This window comes from Microcaecilia unicolor, chromosome 6 (assembly GCF_901765095.1).
Source record: "Microcaecilia unicolor chromosome 6, aMicUni1.1, whole genome shotgun sequence".
NCBI lineage: Eukaryota > Metazoa > Chordata > Amphibia > Gymnophiona > Siphonopidae > Microcaecilia > Microcaecilia unicolor.
Genome location: NC_044036.1, coordinates 185,643,653 through 185,671,643, shown reverse-complemented (window position 1 = coordinate 185,671,643; position 27,991 = coordinate 185,643,653). Strand labels below are relative to the sequence as shown.

Genomic DNA, 27,991 nt, shown 5'->3' with positions numbered 1-27,991 from the left:
TTTGAGAGATTTACAGCAAACCCTGAAAGTTGACCATATTGGGCAATCAGATTTAATAATGATGGCAGCATGTTCTGGGGGTCAGTTAAGAATCGCTAATGGATGTATTCAATTTATGATAAAAAAATTTATTGATTGATCAATTACAGGTTTTACAGGTAGGACTCTACTTTGTCCCCTCAGATTACTATGATTCTTTTTCTATGAGGGTTGATTTACAAACGTTTTTCAGTAAATTACATTTAAAAATTTTTCCAGGATCAAAAACAAAAGAAGGTAACCCATAAGTTATTTTCAGATATTTACCGTCTTCCCTGTACTTGGGTACCGCCAGGTGTGATTGATCCTGTTATATATACTTATCAGCAACTAGTTTTACGGGATCTTGAATTTCTAGAAAAACAAAATATTATGCAGTATCATAATTTAACAGTAAATCAACATAGAGAATTAAAAACATTGAAGGAAGGCAGCTTGTTGGTTATAATCAGAGTGGACAAAGGAGGAGGAGTGATAGTATTAGATAGGACAGCCTATGAAGCAGAAGCTCTGAGACAACTAACTGACGTAAGACATTATCAACAATTGACAGAAGATCCTACTGGATTTCTTAAGCAACAGATGATGATATCACAAGCTTATGAGGAAAAAATAATTTCTAATAAGGAATGCAGGTATTTAACAGCTATCCTGTTATTTATTTTATACCAACCTCCACTTCCCTAATTGCAAGGGCTTGAAATACAAGGCGCTGCATGCGTCAACCTTCTCTTACATGAGCACGCAGTTCTGGAATACACTGCCGCGCAACCTGAAAACGATCTAAGAGCAAACCACCTTCCGCAAACTATTGAAGACCCATCTTTTTGAGAAAATTTACGGAAAGAACCAAAACACATAAAGCCCACACTCACTGTTCAGTAATGCATCAATACAGCCACTTCTGAATTCTCATCCCCCGTAATCTCACCACACTCATACCTTTACTCACAGAAAATGTATACCAAATGTTTTCCTGTTACTATATATTGCCCCTTTTTGTTTCCGTTACTTCCTTCCAACGTTTCAGTGCTCTTTTCCATTATTATATTCCTTAATTATACTTTGACTTTGTCTTGCATAACTCATCACAATGTAATCCATGACCGATTTGTAACAAATTGTATTTCCATGATTCATAATATATTGTAAGCCACACTGAACCCACAAAAAGGTGGGAAAATGTGGGATACAAATGCAATAAATAAATAAATAAATAAATAAAATACCAAAAGTATACAAATCGTTAGTGTTTCCACCAGGTAGACCAGTTGTATCAAGTAGGCAGTCGTTGTTAGAACCGTTATCACAATATCTAAACTTTCATTTGAATGAATTTGTCTTACAGTTACAGTCGTATTTAAGAGATTCAATGCATCTGATACAAATTTTGGAATTGGTTGACCTCTCTCAATATTCAGAAATAATATTAGTGACACTTGATGTCCGAGCATTATATATAAATATTCCTTAAACACAAGCCAAACGATTAGTGACCCACTATTTAGCGTTGACTAAATTGCCACAAAATCAAATTGAAATGATGAAGAAAATGGCTTCACTGGCAATTGATAATTACTTTTATGTTTTTGGAAAAGTTTTATTTGCAAAGGGAGTTGCGATGGGGGCATCTGTTGCCCCCACCATTGCTTGTCTTTATGTGGGACTGTTTGAAGAAAATTTCATTTATAAATCTACATATTTTGCAAATATTTCCATATGAAGACACTTTATTGATGATATCTTTTTTTTGGTTAGGAAATGAACAGAATCTGAGCGACTTTATATGTTGTTTGAATCAGTGTGATAGCAATATTTTTTAAAGAAAAAATTCACAATAAACATTTACACTTTTTGGATATTTCAATTAGTTTGCAAAATGGAAGTTTTAATACCACAATTTTCAGGAAATATACTGATCTGAACTCCCTTCTCCATTATCTAAGTCATCACCCTAAGATTTTACATGATGGAATCCCAATGGGTCAATTTATTTTAATTTAAAGAAGTCTTTATTGAACATTGCAAAACCAATACAATATCTTTGCAATTCAGGACAGTACATTACTCCACACTTCTATTGTATCCCTCAGTAAGTACTCGCCTAAGACGGCATCGCCTAGGTATCAACGTTATAACAATAACAAACTTATACTTCAAAATTTTTAGTTTTTATAACAGAATATAACCCCTACTCAAATCCCCCCTCACCCCCTCCCCGTACCTTCCCTATCTCTTTATGCATACTCCTTTTAACCAACGCACTTTTGCAGAAAGGGTTCCCATACCCTCTCCCATGCAGGCAAAGCTTTTCGTCTCACAGCAGTTAATCTCTCCATTTCACATATGTATCTCACCTTAGTAGTCCATCTCACCATTGAGGGAACCAACGGTGACTTCCAGTGTTGTGCTAAGTTCAAGCGAGCTGCATGCAAAGATCCTCTCAACAGAAGCCACTGATCAATCGTAAGGCCATCCGGTCGCTGTCCTAGTAAGAAAACTAAAGGATGCCACCGTACAGACTTGCCAACCCATACCTGAATACATGCTTGCACCCTCTCCAATATGCCTGCGCCTTAGGGCAGGTCCACCAAATGTGCCCATTGTCCCCACTCCTCCACAATTCCGCCAACATCCGTTGGACACCTGAGCAAACATGTGGTGTAACCTAGCCGGTGTCAAATACCATCTGTAAAAAACTTTAATGGCATTCTCTTGCATGGTCACTGCCAAGGCCGATCGCAAAATCCGTTTTTCCAAGGTCACCCAGCTGGCCTCCGTTAAGGTAAACTGTAACTCCTGTTCCCACCTCTTCCTATATAGCACATATGGTTTGCTACTATTCACCTGATATGTATATAAGTAAGATATCAATCCTCGCTCTTTCTTCAAGTCTGCACAAATCTCTTCCATTGGATGTACTTCACGTTTTATACATCCGCTATAGCCCTGACCTGTCAGGAAATGTTGCAACTGTAAATAGGCATAATAGTCACCCGGCCTGAGCCCAAAATCATCCGCCAACTTTTCAAACAGTACTATGCTCTCTCCCACATGCAACTGGCCCATCATATCCAATCTAGAGTCTGCCCATCTACTAAAAGTAGTGTTTGCCCGGCTCAAACAAGGGGTTATCAACTATTGGCGCTAGACCCGATATCAGTGGTTGATGTTCGGGGAACATAAGGTCCCAATAATAAAAAGTAGCTTGCACTGCGGGAGGAAACCTGTCAACTCTTCCTCTATATTTGCTAGCAAGCCACATTAAATGGCCCAATTTTTGAGTGCCCACCAAGGCCTGTTCAATATCTATCCACAATTTATGACTTTCCTTCCTAAACCAATCCACCGCCGCTCTGGACTGCGCCGCACAGTAGTACCAGAACAAGTTCGGAACCCCCAGTCCTCCCATCCGTTTACTTTTATATAGAACAGCCCAGGGCAACCTAGGTCTTTTTGGGTTACAAACAAAACGTATCAGTATATCTTGCAACCCCGATAGGAAGGTTCGGGACAGCCTCAATGGAAGGACCTGAAATAAGTATAAAAGACAGGGCAAGATGTTCATTTTAATCGCCGCAATCCTCCTGAACCAAGATAATCCCATAGACGTCCATTTATTCAAGTCCTGCTGGACCGCCCTCTTAAGAGCCGGATAGTTGGCTTTGAACAATTGGGTTAGGTTACTCGGGATCTTAACTCCTAAATAACTTATTTCTCAACTCTCCCACTTGAATGCAAAGGACGTCCTCAATGTCTCCACCAACACTCCCGGTACTCCAACAGCCAGGCCACAAGATTTACTAGCATTTAATTTGTACCCCGATACCCGGGTGTAATCCTCTATTACTTTCATTAAGTTAGGTAGTGAGACCAATGGGTTCGATAGAGACAGGAGCACATCGACCACAAAGAACGCTATTTTATATTCTTTCTCCCCTACGTGAACTCCAGCAATGTCTTCATTTTCTCTAATAGCAGCCGCCAAGGGCTCCATTTCCAGAGTAAACAGCAGGGGAGAAAGCGGGTACCCCTGTCTTGTTCCCCGCCCTAGCCCAAATGCCGCCGAGTTCCCCCCATTTACTCTCATACATGCCTGCGGTGCGGTGTACAAGGCCTGAATGCAAGCCCTAAAGAGTTGACCAATCCCCACTCTATGCAATACCTTGTCCAGGTATCCCCAGTGCACTCGGTCAAACGCTTTTTCCGCATCTAACCCAAGTAATATCAATGGTCGGTCTTTTATCTGAGTAGCATATAGGAGGTCTACCGTACGATGTACATTATCCATAGCCTGTCTCTTAGCTATAAATCCCACCTGGTCCGGGTGGATTAAACTAGGGAGGTACCATACCTAAACGGTTTGCCAGTACCTTTGCCAAAATGTTTACGTCCGTGTTGAGAATCGAGATGGGTCTATATGAGGCACATTCAGTGTTATCCTTGCCTGGCTTTGGTATTACCGCCATCCACGCCTCCATCATAGACTTAGGAAAAGGTGCCCCTTCTCTCACTGAGTTAATTATCATCGTTAAGTAGGGTGCTAACTCCACCCCATAAACCTTAAAAAATTAATTCATAAAACCATCTAACCCTGGCACCTTCCCCACGGGTAAGGCTTTTATCACTCCAATGACCTCTTCCACTCGCACCGGCTCCTCAAGTTCCCTCTGTTGCAATTCAGAAAGGACTGGCAATCCCCTAGCCGCTAAGTATTCATTAATTCCCTCAGTCTGTATGGCAGCATTCTCCTTATAACGATTCTCATAGTAGTGGGCAAAGCGTTCCCTAATTTGCACTGACTTATGTGTCATGACACCATTGGCATCTCTAACCCTCATGATATGTCGATCAGCTCTCATCTGCCGTAATTTGTTGGCCAACAGTCTTCCCGGCTTATTAGTATAAGCATAATGGACTTGCTTCAGTCTATCAGTTACAAATTTCAAACTCTCTTCATGCAACCCAGCAATTTCCAATCGCACTGCTTGCATTTTTCAAAAATCAGCCACTGAGCCTGAAGCTCTATATCTATCCTCCAGTACCCCCAGGCTTTCCATACACTGAGCCAATCTCACCCTGTTAGTTCGGGCCTTCTGACTCGCACATTTGATAAAGTGTCCTCTAGAGACAGCCTTGAGTGCATCCCACATCGTACCCAGTGTCGGCCCAGAGTCCAGATTAATATCAAAATATTCTTTCAGTATTGGTTTAAAGCTAGCTACTGTTTCAGGATCCTGCAGCAGGCTGTTGCTAAATGTCCACTTTTTGTCTCGTTCTTCCTCCCTCAAGGAAGGAATAATCGTCCAGGCCGCAGCATGGTCTGATATAGTGATATTCCCTATATAAGATTGTTCCCCCCCTTCCGACAGAGTTTTATCAAGAAAAATGTAATCTAGTCTGGAATAGGTGAGATGCACGTGATAATAAAAAGTGTAGTCTCTCCCTCTAGGATTCCCCATTCTCCAGACATCGTACAACCCCATCCCTTCTACAAAGTTCTTCAGTGCCTGGGAGGTTCTACAGTCAGGAGGAGCTGATTTAACCATCCCTGGATGCAAAGTAGTATTGAAGTCTCCTGCCACCAACACCTTCCCTCTAGCGAAGGCCTGGAGCTCCCTCTGGAGACACGAGAAAAAACGTTCCTGCCTCTCATTTGGTGCGTATACACTAACCAGTGTATACTCCTCCTGCTCCAACATGACATGCAAAAACAGGAATCTTCCCTCCCTGTCCCGTCTTGTATGTACAATCTGCACACTGATATCCTTATGGAACATTATGGCCACCCCTCTCTTTTTAGCCCCTAGTACATCTGAGGCACATACCACCTGTGGGTATTGTTTAGAGTTTAATAACCGCTCATGCTTTTTTAAGAGGTGAGTCTCTTGCAAGAAGACCACGTGTGGTTGTGCCAGATACAACTCACACAATAAAGCATGCCTTTTGTAAGGAGAGTTTAGTCCCTTTATATTATAGGTGTAAAAATTATAACCCACCATTGAAGCCACTCTGTTTATATCAAGTTTGTAAAGAAAGGTGCTTAACCAACCCTATTTCCCCTCCCCCACGCTATCCCCCCCCCCCCCCCCCCCCCCCCCGTCCATCCACCCACCAAACAATACCTTCCAGCATTGCATGGGAAATTAGAGAAACGTAACCCCGGAAGCCAACCCACCACCCAGTTGCTCCCCCATACTTCAAACACACTCCCACCTCTTATGTTAATACCGACTAACACACCATCCTCAAGTCTGATCTCTTACATTGCAATAAGTTTCACTCAACCTCCCACATACATCCATCATGTTAGCACATATCCAAAACAAAAGGAAAACTGTGTGTACATTGAAATCATTATCACCAGAGTCCTCCTTGGGCTTTCAGGTCTGGGCTCTTGGTATCTTCTTGTTCTGTGAGACCCTCTTCCACTTCTGTAATCATGCCTTAGTTGTCAAATCCATCCCTGTAGGCAACATCTCCGATGCGGTCAAACCCACCTCGTGCAAGCTTTTCCACGCTTCTGCCATTTTCTGTTTTCGACACTGCTGTCCCTTGAGCTCAAAACATATGGCAAATGGAAAGGCCCACCTATTGGCAATTTTTTCTTTGTTCAAAACTTCAATCACCGGTTTCATGGCGCGCCTCTGCGTGAGGGTAAACACGGATAAATCTTGAAACACAGACACCCTAGCTTCGTTGTATTCCAGGGCTGGGAGCTGACGAGCCTTCTGCCACAACAGTTCTTTAAATGCATAAGAGGAGAATCGAACAAGAATGTCTACTCTCTGGGTCTATTATCCACTCTCTGACCCTGTACTCTGCACCCTACGCCTGGAATAAACTTCCTGAGCCCCTACATCTTGCCCCATCCTTGACCATCTTTAAGTCTAGATTGAAAGCCCACCTCTTCAACGTTGCTTTTGACTTGTAACCACTTGTACCTCTCGCTTCTACCTACCCTCCTCTCCTCTTTCCTGTGCACATTAATTGATTTGCTTACTTTATTATTTTTGTCTATTAGATGCATTGCAGGTAGCAGAGCGATTTGCACAATGGAAATATCCTAGATCAGTAGTTAATAAAGCTTTTAATGAGCAAAAAATATTCATAGGGAATGGTTATTATATCATTCAAAAGATAAGGAGGAAGATTGCTTAACATGTGTATTACCATACTTGAAGCAAGCTATTCAAATGCATAGGATTCTCCTTAAACATTGGAATTTATTGTCAATTTATCAAGATTTTATTGCTCCTCCGAAAATAGCATATAGAAGAGCATGTAGCTTAGGAGAATTACTATCAGCTACTAGGTATAAATTGTCTGAGGATAATGTGGTTATGGGTCATTCAAAATGTAATGCATGCATTTATTGTAAACACGCTATATGTGCTGACAAGATTGACTTTGGATGTTGAGGAATCTATCACCTCGAGAATTAAGACAAATTGTAATTTGATGAAACTTATTTATGCTATATGTTGCCCATGTAAAAGATGGTACATAGGTCAAACTATGAGGAAGGTTAAGATACGAATAGGGGAACACTTAAGAATTATTAGACTTATGAAGCAGGAGGCTCCACTTGTTTCTCATTCGGCAAAGGTGGACATCAATTGGAAACATAAGGATTTGTAGTTCTTTATCAAGTGTGGGAGTGTAGGGGAGGTAACACACCCCAAAGGTTACATCATATGGAGCAAAAGTTGATTTACTCCTTGAACACACATGAGCCTTATGGGCTTAATCAGGAAATAGAATGGGAAATTGTAAGCTAATTGGCTAATCAGAAGGTTCCTTCAATATAAATTGGATACAGTCCTTGTCAACACGCATGTGTTAGCATTTTCTGAAATTGGTTGAACAAAAGGATACTTGGAGATCTTTCAGCTATGTCTTGCTATAAATGTTGAATTTTTGAAATTTGGTGAGTTAATTTATTATGATATAATAAAAAAAAATTATTTTCATGTGTTAGTGGTGGTGTATTTTATAAAATTGTGATGATGTTATGTGCACAGCTTGACAGCTCCTGAGGACGCCTTTGTGGCGAAACACAATTTTTTGTCGGGCTGCAGAATATTTTAAACATTGGAGACATTTTGAAGAGCTGAAAAACATTCTATGAATTGGAAATGCTTTAAAATAACTTAATATGTTTTTTAAAGAGTTGTGATAAAGTCTCCTCCAGGATAGTTGGGTTAAGGCAGTTTCAGTCTGAAATACAAGTCCCAGAAGGCATTGCATGCAAGGAGCCAGAGGGTGAGATGAAGAACCCGGACTGGACTCCTAGCTGCAATCGGGGAAGACATGGGTGTAAGCTGGCAGGTTGTGTAGAGTGGCTGCCACTAGGCGGAAAGAGAGTTAGGAAACCCTGTGTGCAGGAGCTCATCATTGGTCTCATTAGACTAATGCTTAACTCAGCTGGTTTGGGTGTGAGGAAGCTAATGGAAGGAGAATGATTGGTGGTGGTAGCTGAAGCCAGGGATTGATTAGGCAGGTGGGAAGGAGTCCCAGCAGTGCAGTTCAGTTCAGGAGAGAGAAGCAGAATGAGAGAAGCAGTTGCAGGCTGAAAATCCTTGGGCAGGGAGGTCCCTAAAGTACTGAAGCAGGCTGAAATTCCTTGGGTGAGAGGAAGTCCCAAAAGTATTGAATTCACTGTGAAGCTGATACAGGGGAAAACCCTTGGGTAGAAGGAGTCCCTAAAATATTGAACTCTCCTGAAGGTAAAGAGGATAGAAGGTAGAAAATGCTGCTTGGTGACTGAACTGTGATGATGAACTGAAAGAACTGTTGGTCTTGGAAATTGAATTACTGTTTACTGTGCACTGGATAAAGAGCCTAGACTGGAGCCTGTAAGCCTGTATTGAATCGTGGTATGTGCTATGCTGCTGTTGGAACTGTGTACTAGAAACCTGCATGGAATAAAAGTCCTTAAGATTGAAGTTACTGGTGGACATCTATTTCTTCATTGTACCGGGAGCCTGTGGCTGGAGGAGATTGTTCTATCCTTGGCTGCACAAGAGAGGTACCTGGTTACAGAGTAAATTAATGGACTTGCACATGAGAAGACTAGATTACCTGTATCAATTGGACATTTGGTTCAGATGCAATTAGATGATATCTGCATCTGTAATAATTGAAGGGTTTAACATAGAAGAACTCTTCAGGTTTTAGGAGTTAGTGAACTATATGTATAGCAAATGAGGATGGGGGAAAGCTTTAGTGCACTTTTTATATAATGTGGTAATATTTGATTTTAATAAATTTTCAGTTTGTATATTGCTAATTTTGTGTATATTTTTTAAATTATTTTGAACTTTTTATATATAATGTTTTGTAAGAACACCAGCAAATCATCCGCATACGCCAGCACTTTTAGCTGACAACCTTGCAGTACGGGGCTAGGTCTGCACAGGGCTATGTGTGAGGATCTCTCAGTTCTCTGTCTCCCCATCTGCTGGTGGGAGGATACATTCCCACTCATAGGGAATGGTCTGGAGCAGACGCCAAGGAAATGTTTTTTTTTTTAAAGCTTTACGCTTGTCTGCCATGTCAAGAAGGTTCACTACACCTGAAAATATAAGGAAAACAGAAGATCTGTCTAGACACTGAGGAGAATACAACCGGCTGGCAATAAGGATACTAACCAATAGGTAGAGAGGGTTGTATATGCCCAGAAAGTGTTCTAGATTGTTCTGGGCTCTGTTAGAACAGACCCAACAGGTACCGTCAGGTGGTGACATCACCTATATGTGGCTACCTTATCTGGTTTGTCCACAGAGAGCATATGGTATTCTATAAATTAACCTGATAAGCATATGCCCTGCCCACAGTCCACCTGCAAACTACACGCTATAAAAGATATTCTGTTCTATAGTTCAGAATAGCACGTAACAGGATATGCATGTTAATGTTACGTCCCCCACCTGTTCAACGCTTCTCCCAGCTAAGTCATTCCTCAGCTCCGTCCAAAAGGGACAAGGTTCAGTCTTAGGAGGGTCTATTTCAGTTTCCTAAGTCTGGCAGCCGTCATCCGGCTTGGAGCAAGGGCAGCAGCCATCTTGGCTAGCTCAGGAGGGGGCAGCCATCTTGTATAAACGAGAACAGGAAGGAACTCCGTATTTGGTCTTGGGAGGATCTCCTATGGGGGCAGCCATGTTGGATTCACCTGAGTTTGGTTTGCTCAGATTGCTTCACTATTTAAAGCACTGCCTCCAGGCCTTCATTGCTTCGGCCTCAATTGTTCTGAGGAGTTGCTGTGGGAGTGCTGTTCACTGACTATTCTTCTGTTCCTGTTTACCTGTGCACCAGACCTTGGCTAGTTTTCTCGGATTACGCTTGTTTGCTGCCTGCCTTGACCCTGGACTGATTTTGACTATTCTTTGCCTGTCGGAGTACTGGTTCTGGACTGTGTCTGTTTCCTGCCATCCTGGTCAGCGGCTGTGCAACCCCGCCGGTTCCAGAAGTCCTGGTGGCCGCCTGCAGCTGGGAGCTCAACTCCCGGTGAACGGTGGTCGCTTTCTAGGTGAAGCTAGGGGTTGTCTGGCTGCCTGACCGAGTGCAGTATCACTCCATCTCTGCCATGCTCTGTCGGGGCACAAGGGCTCACTACTATCGGGTCATAACAGTTAATAACCACAATACTGGCAAGTATGTATGTGTGTACATAAATGTGTGATGCATATTTGCCATGTAAACGATAATACCTTCTATATAGATTTACCCTCTATGGAGTTGATATTCAAAGTGATTTAACCAACTAGAAATGGCTCCTTGCTGGTTCAGTGCTGCTAAATATGACTGGTTAGTCCAGAACAAGTGATTTAACTGGTTGGTGATGCTGAAAATAGCCAGTTTTGAGTTGGGCATTAACTGGACGTTCTGGGGGCGGAGTCAGAACTTGGCTGGTTAAGAGCCAATATTCAGCACTTAGCTGGCTGTGGTGAACGGCTGACTCTTATGCGATTCTATTTACTTAGTTAAGTGCTGAATATTGCACTTAACCAGCTATAGTATCCCTAGCTCTGTAAACCTGGAAATTTAATGCCAGAGCCCAGACATGACTACTACTACTACTATTTAACATTTCTATAGCGCTACAAGGCATACGCAGCGCTGTACACCAAACATAAAAAGACAGTCCCTGCTCAGAGAGCTTATAATCTAGAAAGACAAGTAAGCAGACAGAACAATTAAGGGTGAGGATAAAGGACAGGGCAAGTGAGGTTAGGAGTCAAAAGCAGTGGTAAAGAGGTGGGCTTTAAGTTTGGACTTGAAAACGGCCAAAGATGGGGCAAGACGCACAGGTTCTGGAAGTCTATTCCAGGCGTGAGGTGCAGCAAGACAAAAGGAACGGAGTCTAGAATTAGCAGTAGAGGAGAAGGGGATGGATAAGAGAGATTTATCTACAGAACGGAGAACCTGAGGGGGGGGCATAGGGAGAGACGAGGGTGGAGAGGTACTGGGGAGCAGCAGAGTGAGTACACTTATAGGTCAATAAGAGACCCGACATTGAATTTCTGGTATAACGCCAGTGGCAGTCAGCAGAACACTGAGTACTACCAGCTGAATCCAAAAACGGCGTTCCCCATCTCCAAATTGGTTAGATCATCCGCCGACTCCCTGGGATATGTGGCAAATACCCTGCCCCCCTAAAGCAGACGCGAGGCACATACCCACCACAGATGGCTGCCTGCAGGGCCAAGGCAGACACTTCAAAAGAGTACTTCAGAGCATCCATGCAGTGATCCTGAGGATATTTGAGGGTGGCTCCGCCCTCCACCGGCACTACTGTCTTGTTACAGCCGTGATGAAGGTGTCAACTTTTTGAAGCAAAAAACACTCAAGTTCCCCAGCAGAGAGCTGATAGAGACAAGCCATCGCTCTTGCCATACGCAGGGGGGAGCGTTTGAGTGCTGCCACTGTGCCTCAACCAGTTCCCGGAGCTGAATATCAATTGTTAAGTGTCATGATTGTAGGATGACTCTGACCTCTTCCCTCCAGAGACTGGGACTGCTGTTGAAGGATCACTAAAGAAACATTTGAGTTGCCGTTGTAGACCAGACCCAAATGATCATCAAGCCCAGTAGCCTTTTTCTAACAGTGGCCAATCCAGGTCACAAATACCTGGTTGGGTCCCCAAAAAGTATATATCCCTGGGTGTAAGCAGCATGGAGTCTAAGTGGATTTCCCCATGTCTATCTGGTTAGTAACAGTTTGTTTTTTTTCCTCTAGGAACTTGTCCAAACCTTTGCTAAACCCAGTTTCATTAACTACTTTTACCACATCCTTTGGCAACTAATTCCAGAGCTTCACTGTGTGCTGAGTGAAAACAAAATATTTGCCCAGTTGCTTTAAAAGTGCTGTTTAATAACTTCATGGAAAATCCACAGTTGAAAGAGTAAACAACCAATTCACATTTGCCTAGTCATTCATAATTTTATAGGCCTCTATACAGTACTTTTTTCTGGGGGAAAAAGGTATGGGTACTCATGCAAAGCTAACCTTAGGGAGCAGGGTAGCCAGTATGGCATATACAGCGTCACAACCCAGAATGGCTCTGAATTGAGGGTAACAGGTTCAAGGCTGGCTGCTTCACCAGTGGCGGGAGGTAAAAAAAGCAAGCTGAGAGATTTTGAGTGGTATTGGGGGCGGATAGGACACCTTTGAAAGGTGGTAAAATAAGGTGCCTGTGTGTAGTGGCTGAAAAAAGTCCTGCCTCTATTATATCTCCCTTCAGCTGTCTCCTCTCCAAGCTGAACTATCCTAACCTTTATCATTTTGGTTGCCCTTCACTGTACCTTTAGCAGTTCTGCTACATCTTGTTTTGGGAGGCTGACAAACAGAACTGCACAAACTTTCTGAGAAATTCTGAGAGAAGAGGACATTTCTCTGGTAAGAGAACATTATTTTACTCTGTGCTTTGGGAACTTAAACATTGGTGTTTAAAGAAGGCAGAATAAAAAAAATAGAAGAAAAAGCAAACTTTATCAAATAGTCTCTATATCCTTTTCTCCCCAGTTTTAAAACGTTAACTTTGTACCACAGCATTAACAGATAGCCTCTAGCAGGCACAGCAGGACCTAGTTCAGTCTTAGGGAAATTAAAAAAAAAATAGAGAGAAGCAAGTATTATTAACTAGTTTCCATAGTGTACAACCCTTTTCCCATAGTTTTAAACAAACTTTTTCTAGAAGTAGAAACTTTTCCCATAGTTTTATGTTTCAACAATTTTATTGAACAAAATAGTAAGTTACATCTTGAGCAAAAAAAACAAAACAGTGAGTCGTTCAATTTTATAGACATACAATCTAGCCTCCTTCCCCCACCCCCACCCATCCATCAATTTTAGGGTACAATGAGGAAGGTGAACAAAGTGAAAGACGTCATTACTGACAATAACACAATGATATTACCCAAGTTAACTAAAGTACTATAAGAACATCAACTGTCTACCTTTTCCTTATCTCCCTCCCTCTCCGAACCTCAGGGTCCCTAAATACCCACTCCCCCTCCGCCGGTGGAAAAACTCAATAGAGTCTCAGGAATAGCCATAGAGGGTCAGGGCTCTTATGACCCCCCCCCCCCCCCCCCCCCCCCCGCTCCAGGCCTAAAGTTCAGTGCCAAACCCTCCCCCATACTGATGCTTCTTTAAGGATGGGGCTGATGGAAAGTAAAAATGTCTCCAACCTATAAATTATTAAGGAGCAAACTCCGGCCCCGTGGGTGTAGAATTCTTAGATAAGGATCCCAAATCAATAAAAAGCGTTGTTTATGCTTAAAGGGCCCCTTTGTCTCTCTAGCCTCCCAGGATTTCCCATAGTTTTAAAATGAAACTTTTTCTAGAGGTAGAAACTTAACAACCAAATAACTTTAAAAAGGATAGTAGCAAGGCTCAGATTCTATCCTAAAAGACAGTTATTTTCTTTGGCTGCTGGAGAGGTAGCACTGCTACTTACCTGAATTAGGTGTTAATTAAGGTGTGAGGAAGTACAATATTTGCAAAGGTTACTGTGGGAAATCTGACTACTGAGTTAGCTTCAAAGGGTTTGTTTGAAGCAGTCCCCTTGAATCAAAACTATATAGAGAGGAAAGGTCCCACTTAACTTTCTTTCTGAGAAGTTCTGAGAGAAGAGGATATTTCTCTGGTAAGAGAACATTATTTTGCTCTGTGCTTTGGGGTTCAAAGGAGGAACTGTAGGTTATTGATAGGCAGAAGAAAAAAAATAGAAGAAAAAGCAAACTTTATCAACTAGTCTCTATACCCTTTCCCCCCTAGTTTTAAAATGAACTTTTTTACCACAGCATTAACAGATAGCCTCTAACAGGCACAGCAGGACCTAGTTAAGTCTTCATTCCCACCCCCCAGCTCCCACCCACCCATAGCACAACTCTTCAGTGATAGTCATTATTCTAATTAGGATAACAAGAGGAGTGTTTTCATTAGAGTTTTAATTACATTTTCATTCGTTTTAATTACACTTAATTAGTTTTTGGGAAACAGACACTATTACATATACCATATAATCTTAAGGCTCTTTATATTCATCTAATATCCCTAGTACCTGAAGAAGTTTTAGTTAAGCAACTGTATAGTAAGTAGCCTAATGGGTAGTGCAGTGGACTTTGATTCTGGCAGTTCAATTCTCGCTGCAGCTCCTTGTGACCTTGGGCAACTCACTTAACCATCCATTGCCCCAGGTGCAAAAAAAATTAGAGTGTGAGCCCTTTAGGGAAAGAGAAGGTACCTGCATATAATGTGTACAGCGCTGCATATGTCTAGTAGCACTATAGAAATGATTAGTAGTAGTAGTAATACTAAGATGCAGACACCAGTCCAGCAGCAAGAGGGGTGCTATCCAGTCTTCTGCACTGAATGTCACATGTATGATTATCTCCCAGTTGGTGAGAGGTTATATAGTGGAAGTGAATTTTAAAGATTGTTTTTCAACTCTCCCTTGACCAACAAGTGCACTTGGGGTCTGTATTTTTGAAAATGATTGTTTTACTTTGATTGTGTGAAAATAAGTTGGAATGTAGAAGATAAGTCACAGTTCTAATTAATTTGGTATGTGAAGGGAGAGGTGGAGCCTGTTTCGAGTTCAGACTGGCCACCTGGACTGAGAAGCATGTGACCACATTCCCACAGTATGGCTTGTTTACCTAAACACAGAAATTCTCAAGCATTCTGTAATTTTCCTTAGCTCAAAACATGCGTTCTAAGCCTAATAAAAAAGGGAGTTTCTATCAGTGAAATTGGGAGCTCGTCTGTGAGTAATGTACGAACTGTGCAGAGAACCATATTTCCTGGTCAAAGAAACCCCTGGCTTTCGCTGTGAACAGGGCCTCCCCAGCTGATGATAAGAGCTTAGATGATGTAATGTTCAGTGATGGACATACATTTATTATAGTGTATTATTGCTTCTTTTTCCAGTCTAGAAACTCCTAGCATTGCTTGAATGTAGAGATTAGGGACCAGTGATGTCATGATTGTTTATAGGTATTGTTTCTTTTCAGTTGTAATCATTGTATATAACTTAATCATTGTATATATATAAATCATTGTGTATCTTAGATTATAGAACCTCTAATAAAAGTCTCATTTACCTAATACAAATCCAAAAGAATCCACAGTAATTACTGAGTAGTCTGTGTCAGTAAAGCAGGCTGTAAAACCAGGGCAGAACAGGTTATATGTGTGTGCTTAATGCAAAGAGTTCCTAGCTCTCAGAGAATGAGTCCGTTCTCTTGAGCCTACAGAGGCAGAGCTGAGGGAGACAGAGAGGTACATAGAAGAGGCCTACAAGGATGTTGTAGAGAATTCCCAGCTCCAGTCTGGCAGTCCCTGTGCTGCCTTGAAGGATGGAGGCCTCCTAAGTGGAGAGCATCACCCCAGTGAAGTTGGAAATAATCCTGTAGCTAGATCCAACCCACCAGGGGATGCAATATCCTCTCATACCGAGGATGTATGTTCAGGAGCTTCTACCCAGGAGGGAAGGGTTAGGATGGCTGTTGTAGCTGATGATTCAATTATTAGGCATGTAGATAGCTGGGTGGCTGGTGGACTTGAGGATCGCCTAGTGACGTGCCTGCCTGCTGCGAAGGTGGCGGACCTCACGCATCACCTAGATAGGATATTAAATAGTGCTGGGAAGGAGCAAGCTGTCTTGGTACATGTAGGTACCAATGACATAGGAAAACGAAGGAGGGAGGTTCTTGAAGCCACATTTAGGCTCCTAGGTAGAAAGCTGAAATCCAGATCCTCCAGGGTAGCATTTTCAGAAATGCCCCCTCCCCCGTTCCACACGCAGGGCTCAAGAGACAGGCAGAGCTCCGGCGTCTCAATGCGTGGATGAAACGATGGTGCGGGGATAAAAATAAAATTGCAGACCTATTAAAAGTAATTTGTATTCTGGTATTTGAAGTAATTAATCCTAGTTCTGGACTTCATTGGATTCTGTTGGATAATTTGTCGTCATATCAGCATATTAAGAATTAAGTGCTGCTAACTATCAGGCAGAACATTTATTTACAGCATCTCATGTGTGGGCTAACTGATTTAAATCATGTACTTGACTAATTATATTTGAGTAGAACAATTGGTATTTCTGAGAAGTGACTATGGGGCTCATTTTCAAAAGAGAAAAATGTCCAAAAAGTGTCAAAGCAATATTTGGACTTTTTTCTTCTCAAAACATCCAAACCGGTATTTTCAAAATGAATTCTGCAGATGTTTGTTTATGCAATTCTTCTGCAGTGTGTCCAAATCACAAGAGGGCATGTTGTGGGGGGGGGGGGGGGGGGGGGGCGTTTTGAAGGCGGGATTAGGGCATGCCTAACACTTGGGACATTTTACAGCTATAATGGAACACAATAAAAATGTCCAGGACTAAAACCAAGATGTTTTATTCTAGACCTGTTTTCAGAATGAATAAGGCACAAAAAGGTTCTCTAAATGACCAGATGACCATGGGATGGAATCAGGGGTGACCCCCCCTCCAATACTCCCCAGTGGTCACTGACCCCCCAAAATGTAAATAAAATGACTTACCAGCCTTTATGACAGCCTCAGATGTTAAAGGCAGGTCTATTAGCACAGAATGCAGGTCCCTGGAGTAGTGTAGTGGTCACTGCAGTACAAAGTGTGGGACCCAGGTCCTATCTCCCTCTACCTGTCATACTGTGACCCCTCTCCCAAACTCACCAAAACGCTACTGTACCCACATATAGGTGCCTCTTTCAGTGGAGGAGTAGCCTAGTGGTTAGTGCAGTGGACTTTGATCCTGGGGAACTGAGTTTGATTCCCACTGCAGCTCCTTGTGACTCTGGGCAAGTCACTTAACCCTCCATTGCTCCTGGTACAAAATAAGTACCTGAATATATGTAAAGCGCTTTGAATGTAGTTGCAAAAACCTCAGAAAGGCAGTATATCAAGTCCCATTTCCAAAGGGTTATTACAGTGGGGGACAGTGTGTTTTTGGTGGGTTTTGGAGGTCTCAGGGGACCAGATAAGGGAGCAAAGGTGAGACGTGTACCTGGGAGTATTTACATAAAGTGCACAGAAGTGCCCTCTAGGGTGCCCATTGTTCCGGGATGTCTGGGGGACTAGACTACTAAAACTGTTGGCTCCTTCTACATCCCAATGGCATGAATCTCTATGTTTTGCACTTCTTTTTTTTTTTTAATGAACCAAAAAAACAAAATGTCCAAAGCATCCCTTTCGATTATGCCCCTCCATGTGCAAAACGTCCAAAGTCGGACTTAGACATCATATCAAAAATGCCCCTCCACATCATCTAAACAATGAAGAAATAGCCTCACTTTCAGTTTCACTAATACTTTGGCTGAAAAGATCATATGAACTCTGATATAACATCTGATTAATGGCATACAAAAGGAGCCAATCAGCTGTACAAGTTGATAAACCAGTACTTACATATATATGATATGATCTATAAATGAACCATCTATCTCGCAACCTCCAAAGGCTGAAAACATCTTGTTATGATAAAGGTTTATTTCCATTTACAATATAATACACAGTTCACTTTTTTTTCCCTACTTCAGGTCAGATCATCTTCATAACTTTATTGATCCAGTCAACATAAACTGAGACTCGGATAAAGATGGCAGGTTGCCCTTTACGCCCACATCCCCTCCCAGGGATGATAACGCCCTCCAGTACCCAACAATCATGGGTCAGGCAGGCCAGGGGTCCTCCATAATCACCCTGAGAAAGAGAAGCAGTTATGAGTTCAAGAAACTTACAGGAAAATCATATTATCAAATTGCAAATACTATCTTTCCCTTCTCGCTGTGTCCTTTTTCCCTTGGTCTCCCCTCTAGTATAGCCTCTCTCTGTGTCCTTTTTCCCCTTGGTCTCCCCCTCTAGTATAGCCTCATTCCCTCCCTTTTGTGTTCATTTTCCTTTAGTCTCCCCTTCTAGTTTAGACTCATTCCTTCCCAGGAGGGCTTACCTCACATGCTCCGACTTCCACAGCCATGGCTTTGGTGCAGATCTCGTTTTCTTTCACACGACCTTTGTGCACAATGTTACACTCATCGTTGCTTATTATAAAAAAAGAAGCCACTTTTAGGACATTCTCATTTCCTGTGCCTACAGCAAGGAACAAGGGAGACTTAGAAACTTGGAGATGACAAATGACCTTAGTATAGCACAGACAGAGTGAAAGCAAGAGCCACTGAATAAACACTGCTAATTAAATGTTAAGCTGGAAGCAGCCTGTGATCTACCATTCAAAACAGGCACAATAGCTGGGGATTGGAGGATGGCCAATGTAACACCAATTTACATGGGGAGTCTGACATAGGTGCTGAGTAAACATAGTAACAAAGAGGGACATAATCGAATGTCGCTGGCCAAATAGTTCACCGGCAATCTATTGTGGCGGTGGTGCTACAGCTGGCCAGAACCGTATTATCGAAAAAGATGGCCGGCCATCTTTTCTTTTGATAATACAGTTTATCCCGGCCAAATGCCGGGGTTGAGATGGCCGGTTTTGTTTTTCAGCGATAATGGAAAACAAATGCCGGCCATCTCAAACCCAGCGAAATCCAAGGCATTTGGTCGTGGGAGGAGCCAGCATTTGTAGTGCACTGGTCCCCCTCACATGCCAGGACACCAACTGGGCACCCTAGGGGTCAGTGCGGTGGACTTCACAAAAAGCTCCCACATGCATAGCTCCCTTACTTTGGGTGCTGAGCCCCCCAACCCTCCCCCCCCCCACACACACACAACCCACTACCCACAAATGTACAACACTACCCTAGCTCTTAGGGGTGAAAGGGGCAACTACATGTGGGTACAGTGGGTTTTGGAGGGCTCCCATTACCAGCACAAGTGTTACAGGTAGGGGGGGGTGGGCATGGGTCCACCTGCCTTAAGTGCACTGCGGTACCCACTAAAAGTGCTCCAGGGACCTGCATACAAGCAGGCCTCTAGGACTTGTTGCTGCTGTATAACCTTGGCACACCAGTTGACACTTGAAGACTAATCTCTTTGAAAACGTCCTTTATTTGAATAAGCATGTTTACTCACAGTTAACTGCAGATCAGAGGTTATGCCCCACTGGCAAAGAGTCTCCCTGGTACTGAGATTAGCAGTAGGACAGGGCTGGCAGAATGGTGTACAATGCCCTCTTTCAGCAAAATTGAAGGTAATAACTAAGTTCTCTAACGTGGGTAACACGTGAAAGGGATCTAAAATTGGCTTACAAAAATGGCCACTACCTCATGGACTACCGGAAACAAAACAGGGCACACTCTGACCCAGTTAGCAGGGGGAAAAGCACCATGGGACTAGAGCCCACTACCCTACACCCACCACAATGCATTGCTGATGTGACTCTGCAGTGCACCTAACAGAAAGGTGTCAAACTCACCCGAGAGCCACATCAGAACCAGGGAAAGGCTGTCAGATGATAGAACACATTGTGCTGTCATGGAGGTGGATACGGCATTTGAAGCTGGCATAGAGGCTGGCAAAATATGTGGGTGGGAGGGGGTTGGTGACCACTGGGGGAGTACGGGTAGGTCAACCCTGATTCCTTCCGGTGGTCATCTGGTGAGTTGAGGCACCTTTTTGAGGCTTGGTCGTGAAAATAAAAGGACCACGTAAAGCCGGCGAAATACTGCTTAACGCCGCTTTTTTTTCCATTATCGCCGAAAGCTGGCCATCTGGTAGCCACGCCCATGCCCGCCCATGTCCCGCCTTCGCTAAGCTGCTGACACGCCCCCTTGAACTTTCGCCGGCGAAGCAACAGGAAAGCAGCGATGCTGTCAAAAACGCCGCTTTCGATTATATCGATTTCACCGCTTTTAAGAAATCGTCAGCCATCTCCCGATTTATGTCGGGAAATGGCCGGCGATCACTTTCGAAAATAAGCTTGATAAGTAACATAGTAGATGACGGCAGAAAAAGACCTGCAGGGTCCATCAAGTCTGCCCAACAAGATAAAATCATATGTGCTACTTTTTGTGTATACCTTACCTTGATTTGTATCTGTCATTTTCAGGGCACAGACCGTAGAAGTCTGCCCAGCACTAGCCCCGCCTCCCAACCACCACCTTCCTCCCCCCACCGGCTCCGCCACCCAATTTCGGCTAAGTTTCTGAGGATCCATTCCTTCTGCACAGGATTCCTTTATGTATATCCCACTCATGTTTGAATTCCGTTACCATTTTCATCTCCACCACCTCCCGCGGGAGGGCATTCCAAGTATCCACCACTCTCTCCGTGAAAAAATACTTCCTGACATTTTTCTTGAGTCTGCCCCCCTTCAATCTCATTTCATGTCCTCTCGTTTTACCGCCTTCCCATCTCTAGTAAAAGGTTTGTTTGCAGATTAATACCTTTCAAATATTTGAACGTCTGTATCATATCACCCCTGTTTCTCCTTTCCTCCAGGGTATACAAGTTCAGGACAGCAAGTGTTAAATTACTGATGATAAGATAGACACAGCTTAATGGGAATGAATCAGCATAGGTTCAGCAAAGATAAATTGGTAAGGCAAGATTTAATAGATATTTTTTGAAGGTAGCCCGACTGATGTGGTGTATTTGTCAAATGCCATCAAAAACTCCGAAGTCAGGAAATTAAATAGTCATGGGATAGGATACCATGCCTTTTGCAGGTTGCAAACTACCTAAAGACAGGAGACAAAGACTAAAGCTAAATGTCAGTTATCCACATATAAAAGGGTCAGTAGTGAAGTGCCTCATGGGTCTGTATTGTAGTGCTTTTCAACCCAGTCCTTGAAGCACATGCAACCCTAAAAACGTAACCACAATAAATATGCAAGAGATAGATTTGCATGCACTACCTCCTTGGTATGCAAATCTATCTCATGCATATTTATTGTGGATATTCTGAAAACACAACTAGATGGATGTACCCCAAGGACTGGGTTGAGAAGCACTACTGTACTGGGATATCTGTAAACTAACATAAATGATCTGGAGCTAAGAAGTGATGAGTGAGGTGATCAAATTTACAAATGACATATTATTCTGGAAGATATGCACAAGGATCTTATGAGAGTAGGAGACGGGACAACTAAATGGCAGTTGAAAATAAAAACCCCGAGAATTCTATATAGGTCCATGGCTTAGCTACACTGTGCACACTACACCCAGTTTGGGTCACCCCATCTCAAAAAGTACATAGTAGAGCTAGAAAAGGTTCAGAAAAGATCAACAAAAATTGTTCGTAAGGGAAGTGTTCTGTCCCCTCATAAAGGCCAAAGAGATTAGGGCTCTTCAGCTTGGAGAAAGAAAACCAAGGGGATATAATAGTAGCTTACAAAATCATAAGCAAGATGGAATAGTTCATGGATGGGCAACCTTGGTCCTCGAGAGCCACCACGCCCCAGTTGGGTCTGCAGATTTCCCCAATGAATATGCATGAGATATATTTGCATACAATGGAGACAGTGCATACAAATAGATGTCATGCATATTTCATTGGAGAACTCCTGAAAACCCGACTGGGTTGTGGCCCTCGGGAACCAAGGGTGCTCACCCCTGGAATACTTAAATCGGGAATATTTGCTTTTGACTCGTAACCACTTGTAACCACTCGCCTCCACCTACCCTCCTCTCCTCCTTCCTGTACACATTAATTGATTTGATTTGCTTACTTTATTTTTTGTCTATTAGATTGTAAGCTCTTTGAGCAGGGATTTTCTTTCTTCTATGTTTGTGCAGCGCTGCGTACGCCTTGTAGCGCTATAGAAATGCTAAATAGTAGTAGTAGTAGAATATTGCTTAATCTTTCACACACCATAAAAAAGAGGACACAGCATGAAACTAATGACCAGCAGATTGAAAACAAATTGTAGAAAGTTGGGGGGGTGGGGGGTTAATGCAGCGCATAATCAAGCTATGGAATCATTTGCCAGAGGATGTGGTCAAGGTGACTAACATAGTGGGATTCAAAAGTGGTTTGTATAAGTTCTTACATGTAAAGTTCATACAAAATTACTGAAAAATAGGGATCAACACACCATATATCAAAAAGCACAAAATACTTGTAAATACCTATTCTGGTGGGTTACAGGAAATACAGGTATTTTAATTTGATTATCTAAAAATAAGGACGAAAGACCTTATCAACAATATTGAGGCTCAACGCCACACGTCAATGTGATTGGTCAAAAAAGTCACCATAGGTCTGAAAAACCTCCTTAGTGGTAGTGTGGTAGGAAAACGTTTTACTCTAATTCAAATCAAAAACTTCTACCAGCCACCAAATAAAAATAAATAAAATTGGTACTGATTGGACCAGCAATGCATGTATACATATAGGGCTAGATTATATTTATGGTGCTGAAAAAATCAGTGCCCCCAAAAATATGCCTAGGTGTATTCTATAAACTATGCTTAAATTTAGATGTAGTTTACAGAATATGCCCAGTGCCCCTTTCCTGCGACTATATTTAGTCATGCCAACCAAAGCCTGGTATAAATGCCAACACCTAAGTTATTTGTGGAATGGGCATATTCTATAAAATTCTAGGAATGCCAATGAACCTCCCATGACCACGCCACCTTCCAGATCTGTGCCTTAGAATTTACACGCGTCACTATCCTATATAATAATTCTCACCTCCAACAGGATGTGCTTGGGACCGTGCCTGCCGGAAGTGGTCTGCTAGGCAGGCACGCACTGACCTCAGTGACAGACAGTTTGGCAAAGCAAAACAATCAGTGCTGGCCATTAGGACACAGGGTTGATAGGAGAGTTTTAAAAGACTGAAGGAACCGAAAGTGTTAAATGGGGGGAGTTCTGAACGACTGAAAGACATGAACATTTGGGAAAGGAAAACAATCGAATGCTGGCCATTAGGACACAGGGTAGATAGGAGAGTTTTAAAAGACTGAAGGAAATGAAAGTGTTAAACTGGAGAAGGGGGGGGGGGGGAGTTGTGAATGACTGAAAGACATGCAAATTTGGGACAGGAAAACATTCTCAATGCTGGCCATTAGCACACAGGGTACATAGGAGAGTTTTAAAAGACTGAAGGAACCAAAAGTGTTCAAGGGGGGCAAGTTCTGAATGAATGAAAGAAATGAAAATTTACGAGAGGAACACAATCTGAATGCTCGGCATTTGTACACAGGGTAGATAGGACACTTTTTTTTTTTAAATGAAGGACGTGAAATTATTACATCTTGGGGGAGGGGTGAGGAGGAAAGCGGTGGGGTATCCGGATACTGGGCATTAGGGCCATAGGGGTACATAGACTTTTGAAAGCCTTAAGGAACCCAAAGTGTGGGAAGGAGGAGGAAAAGGAGGGGAGGGAACAGGGTGAGGGGCATTAGGAACAGGGGAGGGGGCCCTGTCACACACTCTCATTCTCACACACACACTGTCACACAGACAGTCTCACTCTGTCACACACCCGCACATTCACTCTGGCTCTCTCTCTCAAACATACACACTCCCAGGAAAACCTTGTTAGCAACCATTTCATTCGTTCCAGAAACGGGCCTTTTTTACTAGTATAGGATATGCTTAGAAAGTTGTATACATAAATTCTAATGAAAGCCAATAATCGCCTGTTTAAGTGGCAATTATCAACACATTGCTTATTAAGCAAAGTAAGTTGTGCGTGAAAAACAATATGACCAGATTTATAAATGTAACTTATTTATTTTTATTTATTAGGATTTTTTTACCACCTTTTTGAAGGAATTCACTCAAGGCAGTGTACACTAAGAAAAGATCAAACATGAGCAATAGACCATTACAGCAGTAAATATAAAAAAAAAACTTCTTCACCCAGGAACATAACCTGACTAATGATCGTACTAGACATCACACAATCTTCATTCCTTCCAATCCTCCACATATACCTCATTCGATCACTATACAACCTGTATTTGTTTTTTTTGTTTGTTTGTTTTTTTTAAATCTTAGTATTTTTACTGATTTTAAGAACAGAATAACATATTAGAAAGCATTGTAACATCATACAAATGCCAAAAAGCGTGAGGGAGGGAAAAGAGAGAAAAAGAAGCAATTAAAAAAAAAAACCAAGAAAAAAACACCCAGGAGGGAAAGGACTACTCAACATGCGTCTCTAAAGTACATGAGCAACAAAGACCACTTCTCTTTGTAAGAAATATAGCGATGTGACTTTTTAGCAAGGAATGATTCATACTTATAAGTCTGAAATACTAAATTCCACCAGCCTTGATGTGTGGCTTGATCCAGAGTCTTCCAGTGGTTTAATACAATTTTCAAGGCTAAAGCAAATAAAGTATTAACAAGCAAGCAATCATTCTGACTTAACATAGATTGAAAACACTGGTCTTGAAGCAACACATATTTGAATAACATAGGACCAGTGAAATGAAACAACCTGTATTTGTTATCAACCAACTGGGCAATCGCCTTTGACGGTACTATGTAAGCCACATTGAACCTGCAAATAGGTGGGAAAATGTGGGGTACAAATGCAACAAATAAATAAGCTGCACAGCAAAATAATTTCGCTTCTATTCTCAGAAGATCGATCAACTACAGATGAAAAATTGTATCGAGTTGATGGCTTGATCATCGAGTTTTTTTAATATCACGTTTCTACACGCACTAAAGCGTCTGGCTATCGACTGGGTAACAGAGCAGCTGAAAAGAGCACCAGCCCGCAGCTAAGTACTCGTTGACTGAAACCAATGGTTATTGTAACATCATGTTTAATATAGGAGGCAAGGAGGGCTGAAGTGCAGTGATGCCTGTGAAACATATTACCAGTCCAGTCGACTAGCCAGAGTAATATGTTATTGACTGAGCACTTCCAACACTATTAAGCATAGTGTGTTTACACTGTTGTTCACAGCATTGAAAAAAATACAAAAAAAAGGGACGGGAATTGAAAAATTAGAACGGTTTCTATGTAGCATATAGTGATATATCTTGAAACCAGGACATAGTGATACCCCAGTATCGTTCCAGTATTAAATTTTAACTGCCAGACCCTCAACCATTCTTCTAACTTTCGGAGATCCCTTCTCATTGTTTCTACTCCCTCCAGAGTATCTACTCTATTGGCTATCTTCGTGTCATCCGCAAAAAGGCAAACCTTTCCTTCCAACCCTTCAGCAATATCTCTCATAAATATATTAAACAAAATGGGCCCCAGCACCGACCCCTGAGGAACCCCACTGCTCACCATCCTTTCCTCCGAGCGGATTCCATTTACCACCACCCTCTGCCACCTGTCGGTCAACCAGTTTTCTATCCAGTTCACCACTTTTGGTCCTAAGTTCAGCCCTTTCAGCTTATTCACGAGTCTTCTGTGGGGGACCATATCAAAGGCTTTGCTGAAATCCAAGTAGATTACATCTAGCGCACGGCCTTCAACCATTTCTTTTGTCACCCAGTCAAAGAAGTCAATGAGATTAGTTTGGCAGGATTTTCCTTTGGTAAAGGCATGCTGCCTCGGTCCTGTAACCCGTTGTCTTCTAGAAAGTTAATTATTCTTTCTTTCAGCAGTGACTCTATTATTTTTCCTACCACCGACGTGAGACTTACCGGTCTTAGTTTCCCACTTCTTCCCTGTCTTCACTTTTGTGAAGAGGGATCACATCCGCCCGTCTCCAATCTCGTGGAACCTCTCCCGTCTCTAAAGATCTATTGAGAATCTTTAAGAGGTCCCGCCGGGACCTCCTTGAGCTCCCTCAGTATCCTGGGATGTATCCCATCTGGCCCCATAGCTTTGTCCACCTTCATTCTCCAGCTGTTTATAAACTCTTTCTTCCGTAAACGGCACAGTATCCACTCCATTCCCAAATATTCCTTCAGCAGCCAACCGCGGTCCTTCACCAAGATTTTCCTCCGTGAACACCGAAGAGAAGTAATTGTTTAGCACATTCACTTTATCCTCCTCACTTTCCACATAACCATTCCACATAACACAGTCAATAAGTTCTCGGTTCTGCACTGAGGGTCAGGTCTGGCTCCAGCTAGACCGCAAAGCAAAACTTATAATGTTCAATCTGGCAAATCAAATGGTTTACCTCAGCCAGGTTGCAATCTTCTCTTCCTGGGCCTCCTTAACCTCAGCCTGGCCCTGTCTTTTATACTCCCAGGTATGGGCTCCACCCTTCCTTACTGAATTCCGCCCAGGTTGGGACCAGTGCTCTTAAGGTGAGGGGCAGTGTTCTATAAACCCCCTCAAACACATCAACAGCTATAGAAGATGATGGGCAGGAGTGGTGCTTAGATAGCAGCTCCAGTAGTGAGGAGGTGAGGCCAATGCCGGATGGACTTCTACAGTCTGTGTCTTATATATGGCAAGACAGATCAGGATGGACTAGAGTGGGTTTTGATACCAACTCCAGTAGTTGGGAAGTAGGGCCAGTACTGGGCAGACTTTTATGATCTGACCCCTGAAAATGGCAAGAATGGATCAGGACCAAAAATGTATTTATTTATTTATTGTTCGCTTACATCCCACATTTTCCTACTCATGCAGGCACAATGTGGCTTACAAAACATTAATAAGATTACAAAATAGGAAACTTAGAAAAGTATACAGGATGTAAGCAGGGGGAAAAGCATCTAACAGGGCAAACTAGCAGGGTAGGGGTCAGGGAGGGTGCATCAGTCAGCAGTATAAAGTGAGGAGTAGGTCTTGGCAAAGAAGTGGGTCTTCAACAACTTCTTGAAGAGGGCGTGGTTCGCTTGAGTTTTGAGGTGTTGCGGGAGAGCATTCCAGCGCTTAGGGCTCCAATAGTGGAAGGACGAGGTGGAGATCTTCTTGTCCTTGACAACCTTACAGTTTGGGAAGTGCAGATAGAGGTAGGAACGAGCAGTAGGAATGAGCGGTCGATCAAGGGGTGCATATATAGGCGGTCGGTGGCCCAACTGTTTGGGGAGGCTAAAGGGGGCGGGGTTAGGGGGTAGGGCCAGGGGTGGAGCTTAAATCCATAATTGTCTGATAACACACAGAAAAAATAAATAAAACTAAAAGTCACAATTAATACCTTTTATTAAATTTAGATATTAGATATGTATCATATGCCAAAGAATAAAGTGGTTGCTCAAAGCATATGCTAACCACAATCGCTCAACTGCAAAACACTATGCACAACTTTGTGCAAAAACACACTCAGAACCTTACTGTACCATAAATATTACACTGGGCAGAACCTAATACACCAATATACCACCCAAACCGACATCACAGACTGTCAACAATATGAAACAAGGGATCATAATATCACAATTCTCATGTAGAGCCACAAAACATCCTAATTCACGTTTAATGTGGGATAAAATGCCATAAATAAGTAAATAAATATAAACAATTAATGTTGAGCACCTGATTCTCAAAGTGGACGTATTCCAAACACTATATTGAAAATAAAATGATCTTTTCTACCTTTGTTGTCTGGTGACTTTGTTTTCCTGATCATGCTG

General features: G+C 42.5%; 1 protein-coding gene across 3 annotated transcripts in view; it reads right to left on the bottom strand.

The window, feature by feature from the left end:
* Positions 1–17,906: 17,906 nt before the first annotated feature.
* MST1 (macrophage stimulating 1) overlaps positions 17,907–27,991 on the bottom strand; it is a 149,230-nt gene continuing 139,145 nt past the window's right edge. For all 3 annotated transcript variants that reach the window (XM_030207139.1, XM_030207140.1, XM_030207141.1), the window contains exons 17-18: positions 18,521–18,660; positions 17,907–18,273 (exon numbers count right to left, since the gene is read on the bottom strand). In XM_030207139.1, coding sequence (XP_030062999.1) covers positions 18,112–18,273; positions 18,521–18,660 — 302 coding nt within the window. In that variant the 3' untranslated portion in view covers positions 17,907–18,111. The remainder of the gene's footprint in view (positions 18,274–18,520; positions 18,661–27,991) is intronic.